Source organism: Hyperoodon ampullatus (genome assembly GCF_949752795.1).
Source record: "Hyperoodon ampullatus genome assembly, contig: scaffold_566, whole genome shotgun sequence".
Lineage (NCBI taxonomy): Eukaryota > Metazoa > Chordata > Mammalia > Artiodactyla > Ziphiidae > Hyperoodon > Hyperoodon ampullatus.
This window is the reverse complement of record NW_027641064.1, coordinates 28,492-44,440: the sequence shown is the minus strand read 5'-3', so window position 1 is coordinate 44,440 and position 15,949 is coordinate 28,492. Positions and strand designations below refer to the sequence as shown.

Sequence of the window (15,949 nt, the reverse complement as noted above, 5' to 3'; positions counted from 1 at the left end):
GCCTCTGTGGCTGCTGGCTACCATGTTGGACAGCACAAAGTGCTATTGGGCTATTTCATCAACCCCGAAAGTGCTATTGGACAATTGGACAGTGCTGCTCTAACACATTCTCACAGAAACTCACCCGGGAGCCTGCGCACAGAAGGTCATCTCCCCGCTTGGTAGGCAAAGCTTGTCTTATCATTATGGTGTGTCTAGGAGTCCAAGGAACTCAGGTATCCCTTAGGGTCTTAAGATTTGGCCTGAAAGCCTTAACCAGCAAGAGCCATGCAGATCCCCCTGCCCTCCCAGCCCCTGAGGTCTGACCAGCTGCCTCTGTCTTTGTCTTGCTCCGCTGGGTCCCTCTGTGACTGGTGCCAGGACTGAGTCGGTGGCTGAGAAGATGTTGACCAATTGGTTTACTTTCCTGCTCTACAAGTTCCTCAAGGTATGATTGGATTCTGGGGGCTCTCTGGGCCTACCTCAGTTTCCCCACCAGCCTGGGAATGAACCAGCATCCCCCCTATTCCCTCCACGGCCCCCAAGTCCACAGATGCCGGGGCCCAGCTCCTAGAACCCCGCCAAGAAGTGTTGTTTCCCTTGTCATGGAGGGGACAGGCTCCTGACCATCTCAGGAGACAGAGACCCACGGTCAGGCCTGGCTTGAGAGGCACGGTCCCCACAGGCCGCTTTCTCACAGGTGAGGGGAGATGAGCCTCTGAGAAGACCCTGCATTCCCATTTCAAGCTGAAGACAAGTCACCCCTTTTTTCCCTCTTGCTCTCCTCCTGCCCCTCCGGCCCCAGACTTATTGAGGCTGATGGGGGTCCTGGGCAGGTACAGGAGCGCGTGTGGCGGCAGATAAGCCGAGGACATGCCTGGGAGGTGGAAGAGCTGCTCAGCCTCCAATTACTAACTTGTTTTCTAAGGAGTTCACGCCACCGAGGACTGACCTCTCTCTCTCTCTCTCTCTCTTTTTTTTTTTTACATCTTTATTGGAGTATAATTGCTTTACAGTGTCGTGTTCATTTCTGCTTTATAACAAAGTGAATTAGCTGTACATATACATACATCCCCATAGCCCCTCCCTCTTGCGTCTCCTCCCTCCCACCCTCCCTAACCCACCCCTCTAGGACCTCTGTCTCTTGATGGGGCTGCGGAGAAAGCAGGGTGGAGTGAGGGCGGGGAGAGGGGCAGAGAGGGGGCCGGGGGCCGGGGAGATGAAAAGAGAGCTCAAGAATGGCAGTGGGAAGGAGCGGGAGAAGAGAAGTAAAACCGAGGAGTGGAAAGCAGCCCTTCGGAGAGGCGGAGGCTGGGAGAGGCCGGGCTCCGCACACCTGGAGCCCAGGGTCCACCCAGCACGGCTCTTCTCTGTGTCCAGGAGTGTGCCGGGGAGCCCCTCTTCTCCCTGTTCTGCGCCATCAAGCAGCAGATGGAGAAGGGGCCCATTGACGCCATCACGGGCGAGGCCCGCTACTCTCTGAGCGAGGACAAGCTCATCCGCCAGCAGATCGACTACAAAACTCTGGTAAGCCAGCCTCCCAGCTCCTCCCCGCGGCTCTGGTGGGTGGGTTCTGGCCCTGTGCAGCCCCTGCCCAGCCGAAGGGATGGTGGAAATGCTGACGACCATCCTCTCTGACACCTCTTTAACGCCACTGCTCTCAGCCACCTCTCTGGGTGCCCACTGCACGGGGCCAGCCTGGTGTTCCACCTGTGCCAGTCACTCCATCTGTGCCAGTCACCCCGACTTCCTTGTCCTAACATGCCAGGGCACCTGGATTTGAGGACCGGTGGCTCAGACACACCTGAGCAACAGCAAGAGACTGGTGTGCTTTCAGGCCGGTGCACTGGATTGTGGGGCAGTAACCCCTGGCCGACAGCTGGCTGACTGACCCCAGGGAATGAACTCCTTCTCAGCAGTTCTCCCAGTGGAGAACCCACACTTCGCAGACCAGTTCCAAGCAGGTAGCACGTAGAGCACGAAAAAGAGGAAGCCAGAAATGGTTGCTCGTGGTTCTGAAGCCCGCACCTACATGACCCGAGCTGTAGGATGGGAGGCCAGGCTGGCCTAGCGGTTTAAGGTGTTTGTCCAGGGAACAGGGGGATCCCCTCAGTCAAGGTTACACTCCCTTTCCTGCCAGAAGCAGTCATCCTAGGAGGCAGCAAAGCTCAGCATTTAGGAGCACGGGGTTTGGAATCGGGCAGAGCTGGATTGGAGCTATGACTCCTTCTGACCAGCTGGGGGATTTGGGGCTTAATCTCTCCAAGTTTGGGTTTTGTTTTTTTAATCTGAAAAAGAAACCAGGGATAATAATAAAAGAGGGATAATGACAGCATGTGCCTCCCGAAGGTGTCCAGAAGATGGAGTGGGATCTGGTGTACAAAGCCGTGAGCCCCGGGTCAGCCCGCTGCTGGCTCACAGGGGCTCTGCTTCCTCTTTCCCGCCATGACTGTCCGCTGGTGCCCACTGTCTCTCCAGGCAGGGGAGCTCACTCTTGGGCTTTTTTTGGAGAGAGTTGTGATCTCCCACCAGGTCTTTTCCAGGAAAGAGAAGAGGAGGTAGAAGAAAGGAGTGAGAAAACAAGATAAAAGATAAATGTGGAGGGTGGTACGTGGGTGCAGCCCAAGAATGGAGGTGGTAGAAGAGACAGCAATGGTGTTAAAGAGGACGGAGAATAGATGGGATTTAAAATGCAGTCACTGGGAAGTGAGACGCAGGACAGGCCGAGGCGTGGCAGAGCTGGGCAGGGGCCGCGAGCCAAGGAGGAACCCCAGACCCCGAGGCCAGCTGGGGAGACATCCCTGCCGCTCTGAATAAAGCCAGTCCTGCCGGCTGGGCGTGATGCGACCGTGAGGCACCTGTCCCACTCCATCCTCGGAGGCCCCTGGGAATCCCAGCAGGCATCTCAGCAGATTTGCCGGGATTGGCTCAGTTGACGAGGCTTTGAGGCAGCAGGGTGAGTGAGGGCCCTGCTTCTTTGCAGTCGTGGTCTGCTCCAGAGGAGGGAGTTAGAGGCTCTGATTAAAATGGGAAAGGCAGGGCTTCCCTGGTGGCGCAGTGGTTGAGAGTCCGCCTGCCGATGCAGGGGACGCGGGTTCGTGCCCCGGTTCGGGAGGATCCCACATGCTGCGGAGCGGCTGGGCCCGTGAGCCATGGCCGCTGAGCCTGTGCGTCCGGAGCCTGTGCTCCGCAACGGCAGAGGCCACAACAGTGAGAGGCCCGCGTACCGCAAAAAAAAAAAAAAAAAAAAAAAGAGGAAAAAAAAAACCTTCCAGAAATAGAGACCTGAATAGATTTCTTAATGAGCTAGAACTACTGTTGGAATGTCTCCTGCCTGGTCTCTCCCCCCACTTTCTTTCCCATCTCATCAGTGGCTCCCCAGTATTGAATCCAGCACAGTTGTAATAACACTCTGTCCCCAAATTGCAGCATCCTTTATTCCAGAGGCCAAACTACTGTTAGCACACCCAGCCTGCTTGCAGATGACTTCAGGAGAATGTGAGGAAATGGGAGTGGGTCAGGGACACGCATCCATTTGGGGTGGAAAGAGCTGGAGGAGAGGCACCGCGAGGAAAGGGGAAGGACGTTCCGGTTGTCCTCCTCGGAGAAGAAGTGGCTGCGGGGAGGTTTCATAGCCATCCTCAGGCCTGTGAAAGGAAACCCCCCATGTGGAAGGGGGAGCAGCCCGGTGGTGGTGAGGAGGGACCAGGAAGAAAGTGTGTTAGCAGCAGACAGGGCTGACCCGAGACTCCAAGATGAAGGGGTCAGAAAAAGACAGGGTGGCCTGCAATTCAGCACTGGCTGGAGGAGCCCAGGGTACTTTGGGCCAACTGATGGTAACCTTGTGCTGGGCAGAAAAGGTAATCACAAAGAGTGAGACAGGTGCTGAGAGGCTCGGCCAGCATCACTTGACAGTCAGATGCACCACCTATGTGTTGAGTGATGAATTAGGTTGAACATGGACTAGCATGGCCTAGGGCCCTGCTGCTGGGAGTGCCCGAGGGCATAAACTGGGAGCCTGCCAGAGTGCTAGGTGCTCACCTGCGATCCTGCCTGAATGCAGAGTCTCAGACCCCATCCTCGACCTCCTGAGTCGGAATGTGCGTTTTCACAAAACCCCTTAGTGATTCTATTCACAGGAAAGTTTGGGAAGCACTGACCAGCAGAACAAACCCCAGGCGGTTGCTCTGAAATAGCCAAGACACGTGGGCGTGGGGCTGGGGAAGAGAACTTCCAGGTGGAGCTGGGGCTTGGCCAGCGGCCAGGGAGCCCTGTGCCTCCGTGGGACCACTGCTGCTTCTCTGGATGCCCTGAAGCACCCACAGAGTTGTTCTCATGGGGCCACCACGAACCCCAGGGGCAAGCAGAAATGTCAGGGGGGCATACTCGGGTGGCAGCCCCCGCTTCATGGTCTCACAGCCCAGGCTCCACCACCACTGGCCCAGAGCTCAGGACCCCAGGGCAGCACCGAGTACTAGGCTGTGCTTGGCCACGGAGGGGGGCTGGGAGGGGTCCCGGAAGGCTCTTAGGAGGCAGGGAATGACTGGGAGAGGGTACACAGGAGGAGCACGTGGTCCAGAGTTCCTTCCAGCATTGTTTTCGGTTTAAAACATTTTGAGGGTGACAGTTCGGTTTTATAGATTTAGGAGGTTCTCTTCTTCTTAATGGAATGAGCATGTTCCCGTGGGAGCTCACAGCAGTCTGGTCGCTAATGAAAGGCAGGCGTCCAGGGGCCAGGGTTCTGACCGCCGCCACGTGGACCAGGAGCGGGTGGGGATGGGAGGAAGGCTGTCGTCTGGATCTGCAGACCAGATGTAGGGTTGGCAAAGGGTTGGTGGGGAAGGCGGTTCAGTGAAGGTTCTGAGAAGGGAGCGCACAGAGGGCGCAGGCAGCAGGGTCAGACGGGCAGCAGAACCCGGCACGGCGCGGCCACCTGGCAGCACCTGTGACCCACAGCACCCACCCGGATCCACTCTGGTCCACCCAAGGATCCCACGGTCTCACCACGGAGAGAGAGCCCATGCTGAGGATGGCAAGAGAAGCAAAGCTGTTAGAAATGGCCCAGAACTTTTTTTGTTGTTTTTAAATAAATTATTTATTTATTTATGGCTGCGTTGGGTCCTCGCCACTGCACACGGGCTTTTCAGTCGTGGCGAGCGGGGGCTCCTCTTCCTTGCGGTGCGCAGGCTTCTCACTGTGGTGGCTTCCCTTGTTGCAGAGCACGGGCTTCATAGTTGTGGCACGAGGGGCTCAGTAGTTGTGGCTCGCGGGCTCTAGAGCACAGGCTCAGTAGTTGTGGTGCATGGGCTTAGCTACTCCGCGGCATGTGGGATCTTCCTGGACCAGGGCTGGAACCCATGTCCCCTGCATTGGCAGGCGGATTCTTAACCACTGTGCCACCAGGGAAGCCCTGGTCCAGAACTTTTTAAAGGAAAAAATGTAGTTTGGTGCATTAGGCAGAGTCTTATCTTATCTGACTAGTTCCAAAAAGAGAAATGGAGGTCCTGAGCCAGGGTGGACTTTTCCCCTGATACCAGGTTTCAGGTTCGGAGCCAGGAAGGGCTCTCAGGTGGCCTGAACTTGAAGTTTTTTAAAGGGCACCTTTTATTTTTAAAGAACACGCTAAGCTTCTTACAGATTTTCCAACCTCCGATCAGCCCAGAACCCTCACAAAAATCGAAGCACATGAAATCTTTGGAGAAAGGAGCCAGATTCCCATTAGTGTGGGTGTGTGTATGGGACAGAGTGACGAGAAAGACAGACCGACACACAGGGACGGGGGCTGGGGGTTTCAGAGGTGGGCGAGGGTCTGGGTGTGCTGCTGAGATGCTGCCTAGTGAGTGTGTGTGTGTGTGTGTGTGTGTGTGTGAGTGAGAGAGAGAGGTGGCAGGGGGACATGCAGTAGTGTCCATTCTCTGACACATTGCCCCTCACTGCCTCCTCCTGCTTGGACATTGTTCCCTTTGATAAATCAGGATTGTAATGGAGTCTCTCGTGAAGAGGAGTGAAATATGCAGCTCCTACTCCTGCAGTGATGCTGAAGCTGTACCACTTTCCTGCTGCTTGTGGGGACCGGAAGGGTAGAGGGCTTGGCTGGGGTCGCCCCACCCCTGTCCAGTCCAACCTGCCAAGGCGGAGCCAGTCAGGATAGGACTCCGGGATGCGGCTGGCATTCCCAGGGCTCTCCATGCTGCCCTCCCCACTCACCACCTCTCCCCACCGCCCGCAGGTCCTGAGTTGTGTCAACCCAGACAGTGCCAACAGCCCTGAGGTCCCAGTGAAGATCCTCAACTGCGACACCATTACTCAGGTCAAGGAGAAGATTCTGGATGCCATCTTCAAGAATGTACCCTGCTCCCACCGGCCCAAGGCTGCAGACATGGACCTGGGTGAGTAGGGCCGCCCACCTAGGGGGCTGTGCTGTGACTGGTTGGAAGCCCCTCTTACCGACCAGTGGAGCCAGGGTGCAGGGAGCAGGCGTGCACGGCCCCCAGGAGCCCAGGAGGTGCACCTTCACGGCCACTTAGTGAGCAGTGAGCAGAGGGGGGACCACAGTCCGCTGGTGATGTGACTGCCTCTGGGATCTTTTGAGTAGCCGAGGGGTGGGAGTGGAGGTGTCACGTCGGCAGTGAAGAGGATTTAGTCTGAATCTGTGTGGCCCAAGGTCTTGCCACTACCTGCGTTGTTCCCCCAGGCCCTTCCCTTCGCCTCTGTTCTGCGCCTCTAATTTTTGCTGACTACCGAAGGCATGAGGGATCTGGGTCAGTGATGGGAGGATGGAGAGAAAGGATAGAGAAAAATGAGACATGACAGCCTACTGGGGAGCAGGATGGCATTTTATTAGAATGTTCCACGAATAGATCGCATAGCCTGTATAAACAAGGGCATGCCACTTAGGGCCAGCTGTCCTTGGATCCAGTTATGGCTTGCCTGAGTGTTTAGTAAGATATCGTCCTGGGGAAATCCTAGTGGGGAGCCCCAAGCTCCAAAGAGGCCAGGGCTGAAGAGAGGCAGTTTGGCACTGTGGATCAGCATCAGACATGCCTGGGTTTGAGTCCTGGTTCCACCAAGTCCTAGCTGTGTGACCTTGGTCTAGTTACTTAACCTTTCTGTGCCTTAGTTTCCTTGCCTATAAAATGGAGATTAATAATAGTGCCTGCCTCACTGTAAGAATGAAAGGAGATGATGCATGTAAAAGCCTCTAATGCACTGTTAGGCCCATAGTACGTACTCAGTGTTGGCTGCTGCTGTTACTAATTATGAAGGTAATAGTGGTAAGGAAACGGTATGTGTCTGTTTGTTGGTCCTGGGCCTGGAGGAAAAGGTGTTTATGTGTGTGTGTGGTTGGGTCTGGAGACTGGTGGAAACATAGAGGTGGGAGGACCTCCAGAGGCCCCTAATCCATCCATCTGGCCTCTCTAAGCTGGCTTCAGCTAAGCCATCCAAGACAGATGGGCATCTGTGCTATTTTCTAAACTCCACAGGGAATTTGATCCCCTCCCAGTGCTTCGCCCCACCTGCCCCCAAATTCTGATGCCTAAAGACTCAGGATCAGGAATGTCTGCTCACTCACCTCAATTCTTACTGCTTCCCTTCCCCCATCTCCTCCTGGCTGGCTGTTGGTGGGATGTGTTTGGCCCTGTGCCTGGAGCTCCGTGGCCCCAGGGAGAGAGACTGGCTGAGCATGTGCTCCGCTTCACTTTGGAGGTGTCTCTGTGTATGTTGTTTCTAGGACCAAGAGGAAGCATCTGTGAGAGTCTGCAGTGGGGGTGGGGGGTGGGTTTGGGCGAGTGTGTCCATGTGTGTCCCGGGCACTGGTCCCTAGAGTTGGAGTGGGCATTTGTGTCTGTATGCGGGTGATTCTGCTGCCATGAACGTCCCACAGACTGATGGGGCCAAGGGCTCGCTTATAGAACCAGTGCAAGAGAAAACAAGTTCCTGGGAAGGAAGACCCCTGTGTTCCCCACCCCTAAACAATTAAGTGGGCTACTCCATAACGGGTCTCCCAGGGAGAGTTGAATTCACTAGGGTAACCAGGTAGCACTCACCATGCCTTTTGTTCATCTGTGGGAGCCATGGCAGAGTCCACCCTCGGCTTTTCCAAGTCCTTATCTGCAAAATGGGTGGGTGGGAGGAGAGCCCCGGCCTAGCGGGGCCAAAAGGAGGAGCTGTTATAAGAACCTGTATCTTTATGCCGAAGGTGTTTGGAAAGCTTGTGCCAGAGCACAGCGAGAGCTCACAGGTGCGGGTGCATGTAGAATTGTGTGCTTCTGGTGCTTGGGAATGGGGTGACCTCCCATGGGGGAGAGAGACCATGTCATGGCTGGTGGATGCTGCTCAAGACCAGCCCTCTGCACCTGGAAGCCACACACCCAGAGCTTGGGAGGGGAAGGGGCTGCTTTTATAACTTCAGAACATTTGCTGGGCTCTAGCCCAGCAAAGCATCATTAATGAAAGGATGTGATGCATCTGGAGTGGAGGCAGCAGCATCCAAAGCAGCCACGGCCACTTCCTGCCATCCACTTCCTGCTGTCCACTTCCTGCCACCCACCTCCTGCTGTCCACTTCCTGCTGTCCACCTCCTGCTGTCCACTTCCTGCCACCCACCTTCTGCTGTCCACCTCCTGCTGTCCACTTCCTGCTGTCCACCTCCTGCTGTCCACTTCCTGCCATCTACCTCCTGCTGTCCACCATGAGTGAAGGAAGCCTGAGGGCTGAGCAGCAACCAGGACCCGCCTGAGAGTTTCTGCTCTCTCAAGCTAGAGGCTGCTCAGGCCAGGGGCTGGGCCTCCAGTGACACAGTGCTCGCCAGGTCCCAAGAGGGCAAAGGACCTACCTTTCCCATCATAGGAGCTGCTGGGGAGGATGGAGGGGCCACCCTGGAGGCACAAGGCCTCACAGCAGGGAGGGTAAAGGGGAGAAGCCAAAGAAAGGAGGCAGTTTGAGTCTCAGGGCCCCATCCTCCTGGGGAAGGAGAGTCATACTGAACTTCTCACAGAGGACTCCCATGATGGGTGCTCTTCTGAGGAATTTCCTTCTTTTCTGTTAAGTCCAGGGTCTGGAGCTGCTCCCAGAACTCTGATCTTCTTTCTACCAAAGCCAGATAACAAAGAAAATGGGGCCTCCTCAGAGACCCAAATGGTTCTTCCGCAAGATTTGATTTGACTCAGTTGCATGGCCCCCAAGGAGAGAGAGAGAGGCAAGGCGAGTTTTTCCCATCATGTAGGTGAAAGTGCTTTGAAAGCAGTTTGCAAATATAAGGTGTGATTATAATCAAAAATTAATCTATGCCAAAGGGACACATAGCACATAGGCACAGAGAAGACTCTGAGCCACATGCGTTGACAGAGGCAAGACAGCCAAGCATCCCCCCTCCACTTCACTTCCCACCCCCCATGCCTCCTCCTCCCGTAGCTGAGGGCATTGGGCAAAGACTGCCCTCCCCCTCCTGATGCCCAGCCCCTGGAAAGGCGAGGACATCTGTCCCAGGCCAGCCCAGAAAGAAGAAAAGGCATTTTAAGCTGCCTCTGTAATTGCCCCAAGTAAATCCAGCCCCAACCCCTCCCCCTGCCTTTCATCATCTGTGGTGCCTGGCCTGGCCTAGCCCCTCATTCCCGACACTTCTGTTCATTGCTCCTCTGACGGAAGCTCTCCCACGCCACCCACTCCACCCCTTCACCTGCTCTTCCAGGCATTAAGGAGCCAAGATGGGGAACTGTATTAGCCAGGGTTCTCCAGAGAAACAGAACCAATAGCATATGTTTACATAGAGAAAGATTTATTTGAAGGAATTGGCTCATGCAATTATGGAGGACTTAATTAATAATAGACTAGGAGGAGTCTGTTTGGGCTGCCATAACAGAATACCATAGACTGGCTGGCTTATAAACAACAGAAATTTATTTCTCACAGCTCTGGAGGCTGAGAAGTCCAAGATCAAGGTGTCGGCAGACTCAGTGTCTGGCGAGAGCCCGCTTCCTGGTTCATAGATGGCCGTCCTCTTGCTGGGACCATACATGGCAGAAAGAGGGCAAGAGAGCTCTCTGGGGTCCTTTTTGTAAGGGCACTAATCCTATTCATGAGGGCTCCACCCTCATGACCTGATCACCTTCCAAAGGCCCCCACCTCCAAATGCCATCACATTGGGTGTTAGGATTCAACATGTGAATTTTGCGGGGGACACAAACGTTCAGTGTCTAGTGTGGAGGCTGGCATGTCCAAAATCTACAGGGTAGGCCAGCAGGCTGGAGACCCAGGGAAGAGCCACGTTGCAGTTCAAGTCCAAAGGCAGCTGCTGCAGAATTCCCTCTTGCTCAGGGGAGGTCAATCTTTTGTTCCACCCAGGCCTTCACCTAATTAGATGAGGTCCACCTACATTATGGAGGGCAGTTCGCTTTACTCAAAGCCCATCCATTTAAATATTAATGTCATCCAAAAATACCCTCATGGAAACATCCAGAATAATTTTTGACCACCTATCTGGGCACTGTGGCCCAGACAAGTTCACACATAAAACTAACCATTGTAAGAGCCAAAGTGAAGGACACAGAACTTGCCTTTCTTTCAGTCTGTTGGAATCTAGGGAAGGAAAGATATCCCAGGCAGGAGTTAGGGACTGTGCTGGGGCAGGTGGGCCTTGGGAGTTTTCAAAGCCCAGTGCCAGGGGCTCCCTGCTCTGCTATATGTGAGGCTGTCCTCACCAAGCTGATGCCCCTTTCCACTCACAGGTATCGGGTAAGCTGATGCCCCTTTCCACACACAGGTATCAGATATAGGTACCCCCTTACACCACCAAACTCTTCAACCAACATATCATAAGAGCCTGCCATGGGGCAAGCTCTGTGCCAGGCACAGAGGGACCAACGTGACTAGGAGTTCCTCATTGCTTCGCACAGTAGCAGGAGGCTGGACACTTCTCTTTCTGAGCCAAGGGACTCTTTGTTTCCTCCCTTCACTCCCCAGAGGAAATAACTGATGCCATTCTGTTCTACTGAACAGAAGACTCTGCAGCTCAGAGAGGCACAGAGCCTGGGCCCTGGTCACACAGCAGGGAGGTGGAGAGAACATCCATTCCCTTTCCACGCAGGCTCCTCCACAGGCCGTGACCTCCAGAGATTCCTCTGGTTTAAAGCAAATACCCCATCAATAGCCCCGGAACTCCGCCACCCCTTCTGTCTGAAAGGGTATATTTTTTCAAATAAGTAATTCCTGTATGCAATAAAAAGATACACTATCTTCTGAGTGAAATATAAAGAGTTCACAGCAGCTGTCGCCCCAGTTTGCATTTTCCACTGCACCTGATGGGAAGGACAGATAAAGATAATGGGATTTTTTTTCTTTTCTATTTCACCTCCCTCTCTCCCTGGAAGGTGGAAGTGTAACACATTGGATTGTGAGTGTGTCTGTCCTTTGTGCTTGGAGCCTGGAGCAGGCCACGGGGCTGCGGGCAGAGCTTCGAGGGAGGTCAGAGCCAGCAATTTTCCCCAGATGCCTTGCATATGAATACCTGGGTCACCTTTCCTACCTAGGTCACCTTTCTTCCTTCCCACCGCCCACCCGCTGCCTCTTGAACTCTTCTTTGACACAGCACAGCATGGCACACCGCCCTGGAGCGCCACCAGAGCCTCCTCCACGTTATTCCATATTCAAGAATATCCACTAAGCTTACCTCTCTTAAATCGAGTAGCAGAGCATGGTCTGCTTTTTCCTTTAGCTCTCCGGACTTCCCTGAATAGCGACAACTAGCCGGTGTACAGCTCTTCACAGTTTACAACGACCCAAGGCTTTGAAAGCAGATAGCACCGTTCAGTTTAGGAATTTCTTCTTTTAAGCACCACGTTTCCTACTTTGATTACTTTGTATTTTAGAACTCGCTCTCACCATAAAATTATACCTGTTTTAAGTAAACCATATTTAGGTGGTCCCCCCTCCCATTCCTGAGTCAGTTTCCCGACTGTTTGCAGTGACACTGATTCTGTCCCAGCTCTTCTCTGATGCTGCTCCCGCACTTGGGAGTGGCAGGGTGCCGAGGGTGTCTGGGCTCTCTGTCTCCTTGGGGCTCACCTGCCGACAGGTGTGCGGCAGTAGAGTCGTGTCTCCTCCTCCAGCCTTCTGCTCGGGACCCTGGTTTGGGAGGTCAAGAGGACTCCGTGCAGGCTGGCAAGACTCTGCTCAGCGCCCCACGGGGAGGAATGGTGGCCCGGGGTGGGAGGGCAGACAGCTGGCTCTGAAATTGGTTCCTTGTGGATCAGCAGGGTTGACTCGGCCAGTTCTAACCAGCCTGGTGGGCGCCTCCTTCCCCCTCATCCCTCCAGGCCAGTCCCTCCTAAAGCTTCCTTTGGTGGGTCTGAGGAGAGATGGACTGGACTGGGGGCGGGGCGGGCAGGGGTTGGTTGCTGCAGAGCCTTAAGTATCCTCAGCCTGGGGTGAGATGCTATACTTGTGTGTGTGTGTGTGTGCATGTGTGCATATGTGTGTGTACGCACACATGTGTGTGCCCGTGCACCAACCTGCATATGCACATGCCACGAGGGTCAGAGCTGGTGAGGCGCCAGGCTCCCCAGGGAGGGTTTGCCTCTCTGAGTGGCACCTACTGGTGGGTAGGGGACCCTCCAGGAGCCGGACCAGCAATGTCCTGGGTGCCAGTGTCTCCTTCCAGGGTTGGCCTGCAGATAAACCCCTCCCTCCTCTACACCCTAGCTTCCCACTGTTCCCCCAGACACCTCACAAACTTGGGGGCACACCGTGGTGCTCCCACCTCTTCCTCCCCGAGAATCTCCAGGTACCATCCTATCTCCTGAGCATCCCTGAAATCTACGCCCCCGCCCCCTCTGCCTCGGCCAAGGGCAGCCGTCTTTGGCGGGGCTCCTCCTCCCCTTGTCATCCACCTCCGTCTCTGTGGTTCTCAGCTCAACCCCAGATGCCTTAGCATGGTATTCCAGACCTTTCTGAACTCAGTTCCTGACTTGTATGTGCCTCGCCAGCCTCTCCTTGCCATGGCCTCCCACAAGGACTCATCCACGTGGATCCCTGGAAGCGTCACAGAAGTGGCACCTTTGGACCAGAGCGCCTCCCCCTCCCCCACATACCCTCCTCGGCCTCTCCCTCTTCTGGCTCTGATCACCGGGCCTGTGAGCCTTTGTTCTCCTGCACAGCCTTCTACACAGAGAGCACTTCAGGGGCCAGGGCTTTTATTAAGTTTCCTTGTTTAACTGTCTGATGTCCCGCTGGCACAGTGCCTGGCACACTGTGGACACTCACAGTTTTGAGCGAGTGAAGATGGAGCTCTAAGACTTTCTGGATCTGGATTTTCAACGTGGTGGCCGCAGAAGATGCCTCTTGTGTCCTAATCCCGGGGGAGGCAGATGTCCTGGTGCAGCGTGGGCGTGGCGAGGGGTCACTCTGTCTCAGGATTCACTGGGACCATCACCGAGCTCACATCATTTGGTGCCTTGAGGCATTTTCCAGTCTCTCACTGTGCCCCATGGGCAGGCAAAGCTGTCCAGATGGCTGGGCGTTCACCCGGAGGACAATGGCCATTGGCCCAGCTGTCACATTGCCCCTCGGCTGTTCTAACAGGATCACCTGGTACATAGCAAGGTGTGGACACAAACGAGAGATATATTTTTAGTGCTGTTTTTATAGGCAAGACAGAAGAAGCCTGTTTGGTGAAGAGAATGCTGAATTCGGGATGAAGAGACCTAGATTCTATTGACTTTCATTACTGTTATTAAAACTAAGCATATGTTGAATATGCAGCAGCACCCAGAGCACAAAATTAGCTGTGCCCTCGCTCAGGGGCCTCATGACCTGACCAGCCGCCCACACTGGTTAGGGCACCAGATCTGAAGGTGGCAGGCCTGCCTCGCCCTCAGCTGGTCCACCCTGCCCTTAGGGTTCTTTACCACTGGGTAGGGATGAGGGTGCATGAAGCCAGCTATGCAGTTTGCGGGGTGGACTCTTCCCGGGACAGACAGAAGCCAGCAGCTTTGGTCTTTGACCTTGGCTGTTCCTGGTCCCAGCTTGAGCTCCACTGCTCATACCTCTCTCAAGAGGAGGTCATGAAGTAGCACAAGAGCACTCCAGAAAGGTGAGCCCACTCTGCTATTCTGATTTTCTTGAGACATTCCATGATGAGTCTGGGAAAATAGAGGCCCTGGCTGGTCTGGATGAAGGGTTTCAGGAAAGAAAGGAAAAGGGGTAACTGTAAGGTCGGATCTTAACAAACGGCACCGCGAAACAGAGGAAAGCTTCAAGTGAGCTTTATTAGGGGGCGCTCCCGGGCGAGGTCCACTGGTCCGAGAGAAAGGGGCCAGAGGAGTCGCCCCCGGGAGAGGGTTGGGCAAGATTTTATAGGGGAAGAAGGGAAAGGGGTGTGGTGAATCTGGGAGGGCGCAGGGTAGTCCTTATTTGGTGGTCTCTTCGGGTATCGTGGCACTATCTGGTGCCGGTTGCATCAGTCTTGGGACCGTTAGTCCCGCCCCTCGAAAGGCGGGAAGGTTGGGCCGGGTGGAAGGTCCCCAGGTCAGTTCGTGGAACTGGGTGGTCCGGAAAGTCTCCAGGTCAGTTTCTGGAACTGGGTGGTCTGGAGAGTTTCGGTCTGATGCAACCTGTGAATCTGATTGCGTTCTGCTGCCTCGGGCCAGTTGGCCTTACATCCCGACATCTTTGGTGTAATGGGGCAGCGTTCTGATCCCTGGCTAATTCATGCTGAATGGGGGCGTCAAAAGGGGAGTCGGGTGACCAGAGGTCCGAGGCTTAGGGGAGACCAGTGGGGGGTTCTGTAGGAAGCAAGGTGTAAGGACCGAGGAGCATTTGGTTTGTGGCCACCCGAGAGACTTCCTCCATTCGCCCGCAAAGGAACCTAAGAAAACGGGGCAAACATGAGCAAGATACAGATGAGAATTAGGGGGCCTAAGATTGGTGTTAGCCAGGTATAGAGGGTGGATCGCCACCAATCGGGAATTGGGGAGGCGGACTGTTGGTATTTGTGTTGGAGTTCTTAAGTGATGGAGGGCGTTTACAGCAGCATTCCTCCTGTAGGAAGAGGCAGGTACCTCCTTTGTCGGCCGTCAGGAGATCCAGGGCTCGTCGATTCTGAAGAGCGACTCGGGCTATGGAGGTGATTTGGCGCTGGAGAGAGGAGATGGAGGCGGCGGAGGCTTCAATGGCTAGCTGGAGTTTATGTTCTAAGTCGCGGGATGTTGAAACACTATGTGTTAGAGCTCCCCCCCGCCCCCCCGAGGCCTGCAGCGACCAGGGAGGAGGCGAGAGAGATGCCTGCGACCAGAGGAAGAAAGATAGCTCTTTTCCGTCAGGTAAAGGGCGGCGTGATTAGCGAGGAAAATTCGGCTTGGCTATACAGTGTGAGTTGTGGGACGAGAGTAACGGGGATACATGGGAAGGGGGAGGAAGAATTGATCTCTTTTGTGAGGGAACCATTGCACCACAAAAACATGCCTGGTGGTGCTTCAGTTGATGTGTTTACCGTGAGGGATGAGTTGCAAAGAAACCCAGTATCAGCTAGATTTGGGCGGCTGCCGTAACAGATGATGAGATTTTTTTGAATCAAGGAATATGGGGACTTTTAACGGGGAAAAACGTGGGTTTTGGGAGGTGTAGGAAGTAGAATTGAAGGGCTGGTCGAGTGGGACAGCAGCCAAGGGTGGCCGGCCAAGCGAGGCACATAGAAAGCAGTCGGAGATGTTACCTATTCCTGTGTGGTTGAGTATCTGTAGTGTTTGGTCAGTTCGGCTGCTGCTGCTAGGGCCCGAAGGCATGGTTGCCATCCCCGAATGGTTGGGTCTAGCTGTTTGGAGAGGTAAGCCACGGGGCGGTAGGAAGGCCCTACAGGCTGGGCAAGGAGTCCAGTGGCTATTCCGGCCCGTTCATCCACAAAAAGGTGAAAAGGTCGGTTTGGGTTGGGCAGAGAAAGGGGAGGAGAAGATATCAGAGTGTTCCGGAGGGTGAG

General features: G+C 54.7%; 1 protein-coding gene across 1 annotated transcript in view; it reads left to right on the top strand.

Annotated features, from left to right (window-relative positions):
* The window catches only part of LOC307069981 (plexin-A4), a gene marked incomplete at both ends in the record, with an annotated part of 104,561 nt that overhangs the window by 66,462 nt on the left and 22,150 nt on the right, over window positions 1-15,949 (top strand). The window contains 3 exons of the mRNA XM_079728606.1: window positions 361-427; window positions 1,360-1,506; window positions 6,209-6,368. Of these exons, the coding sequence (XP_079584732.1) occupies window positions 361-427; window positions 1,360-1,506; window positions 6,209-6,368 (374 nt within the window). The remainder of the gene's footprint in view (window positions 1-360; window positions 428-1,359; window positions 1,507-6,208; window positions 6,369-15,949) is intronic.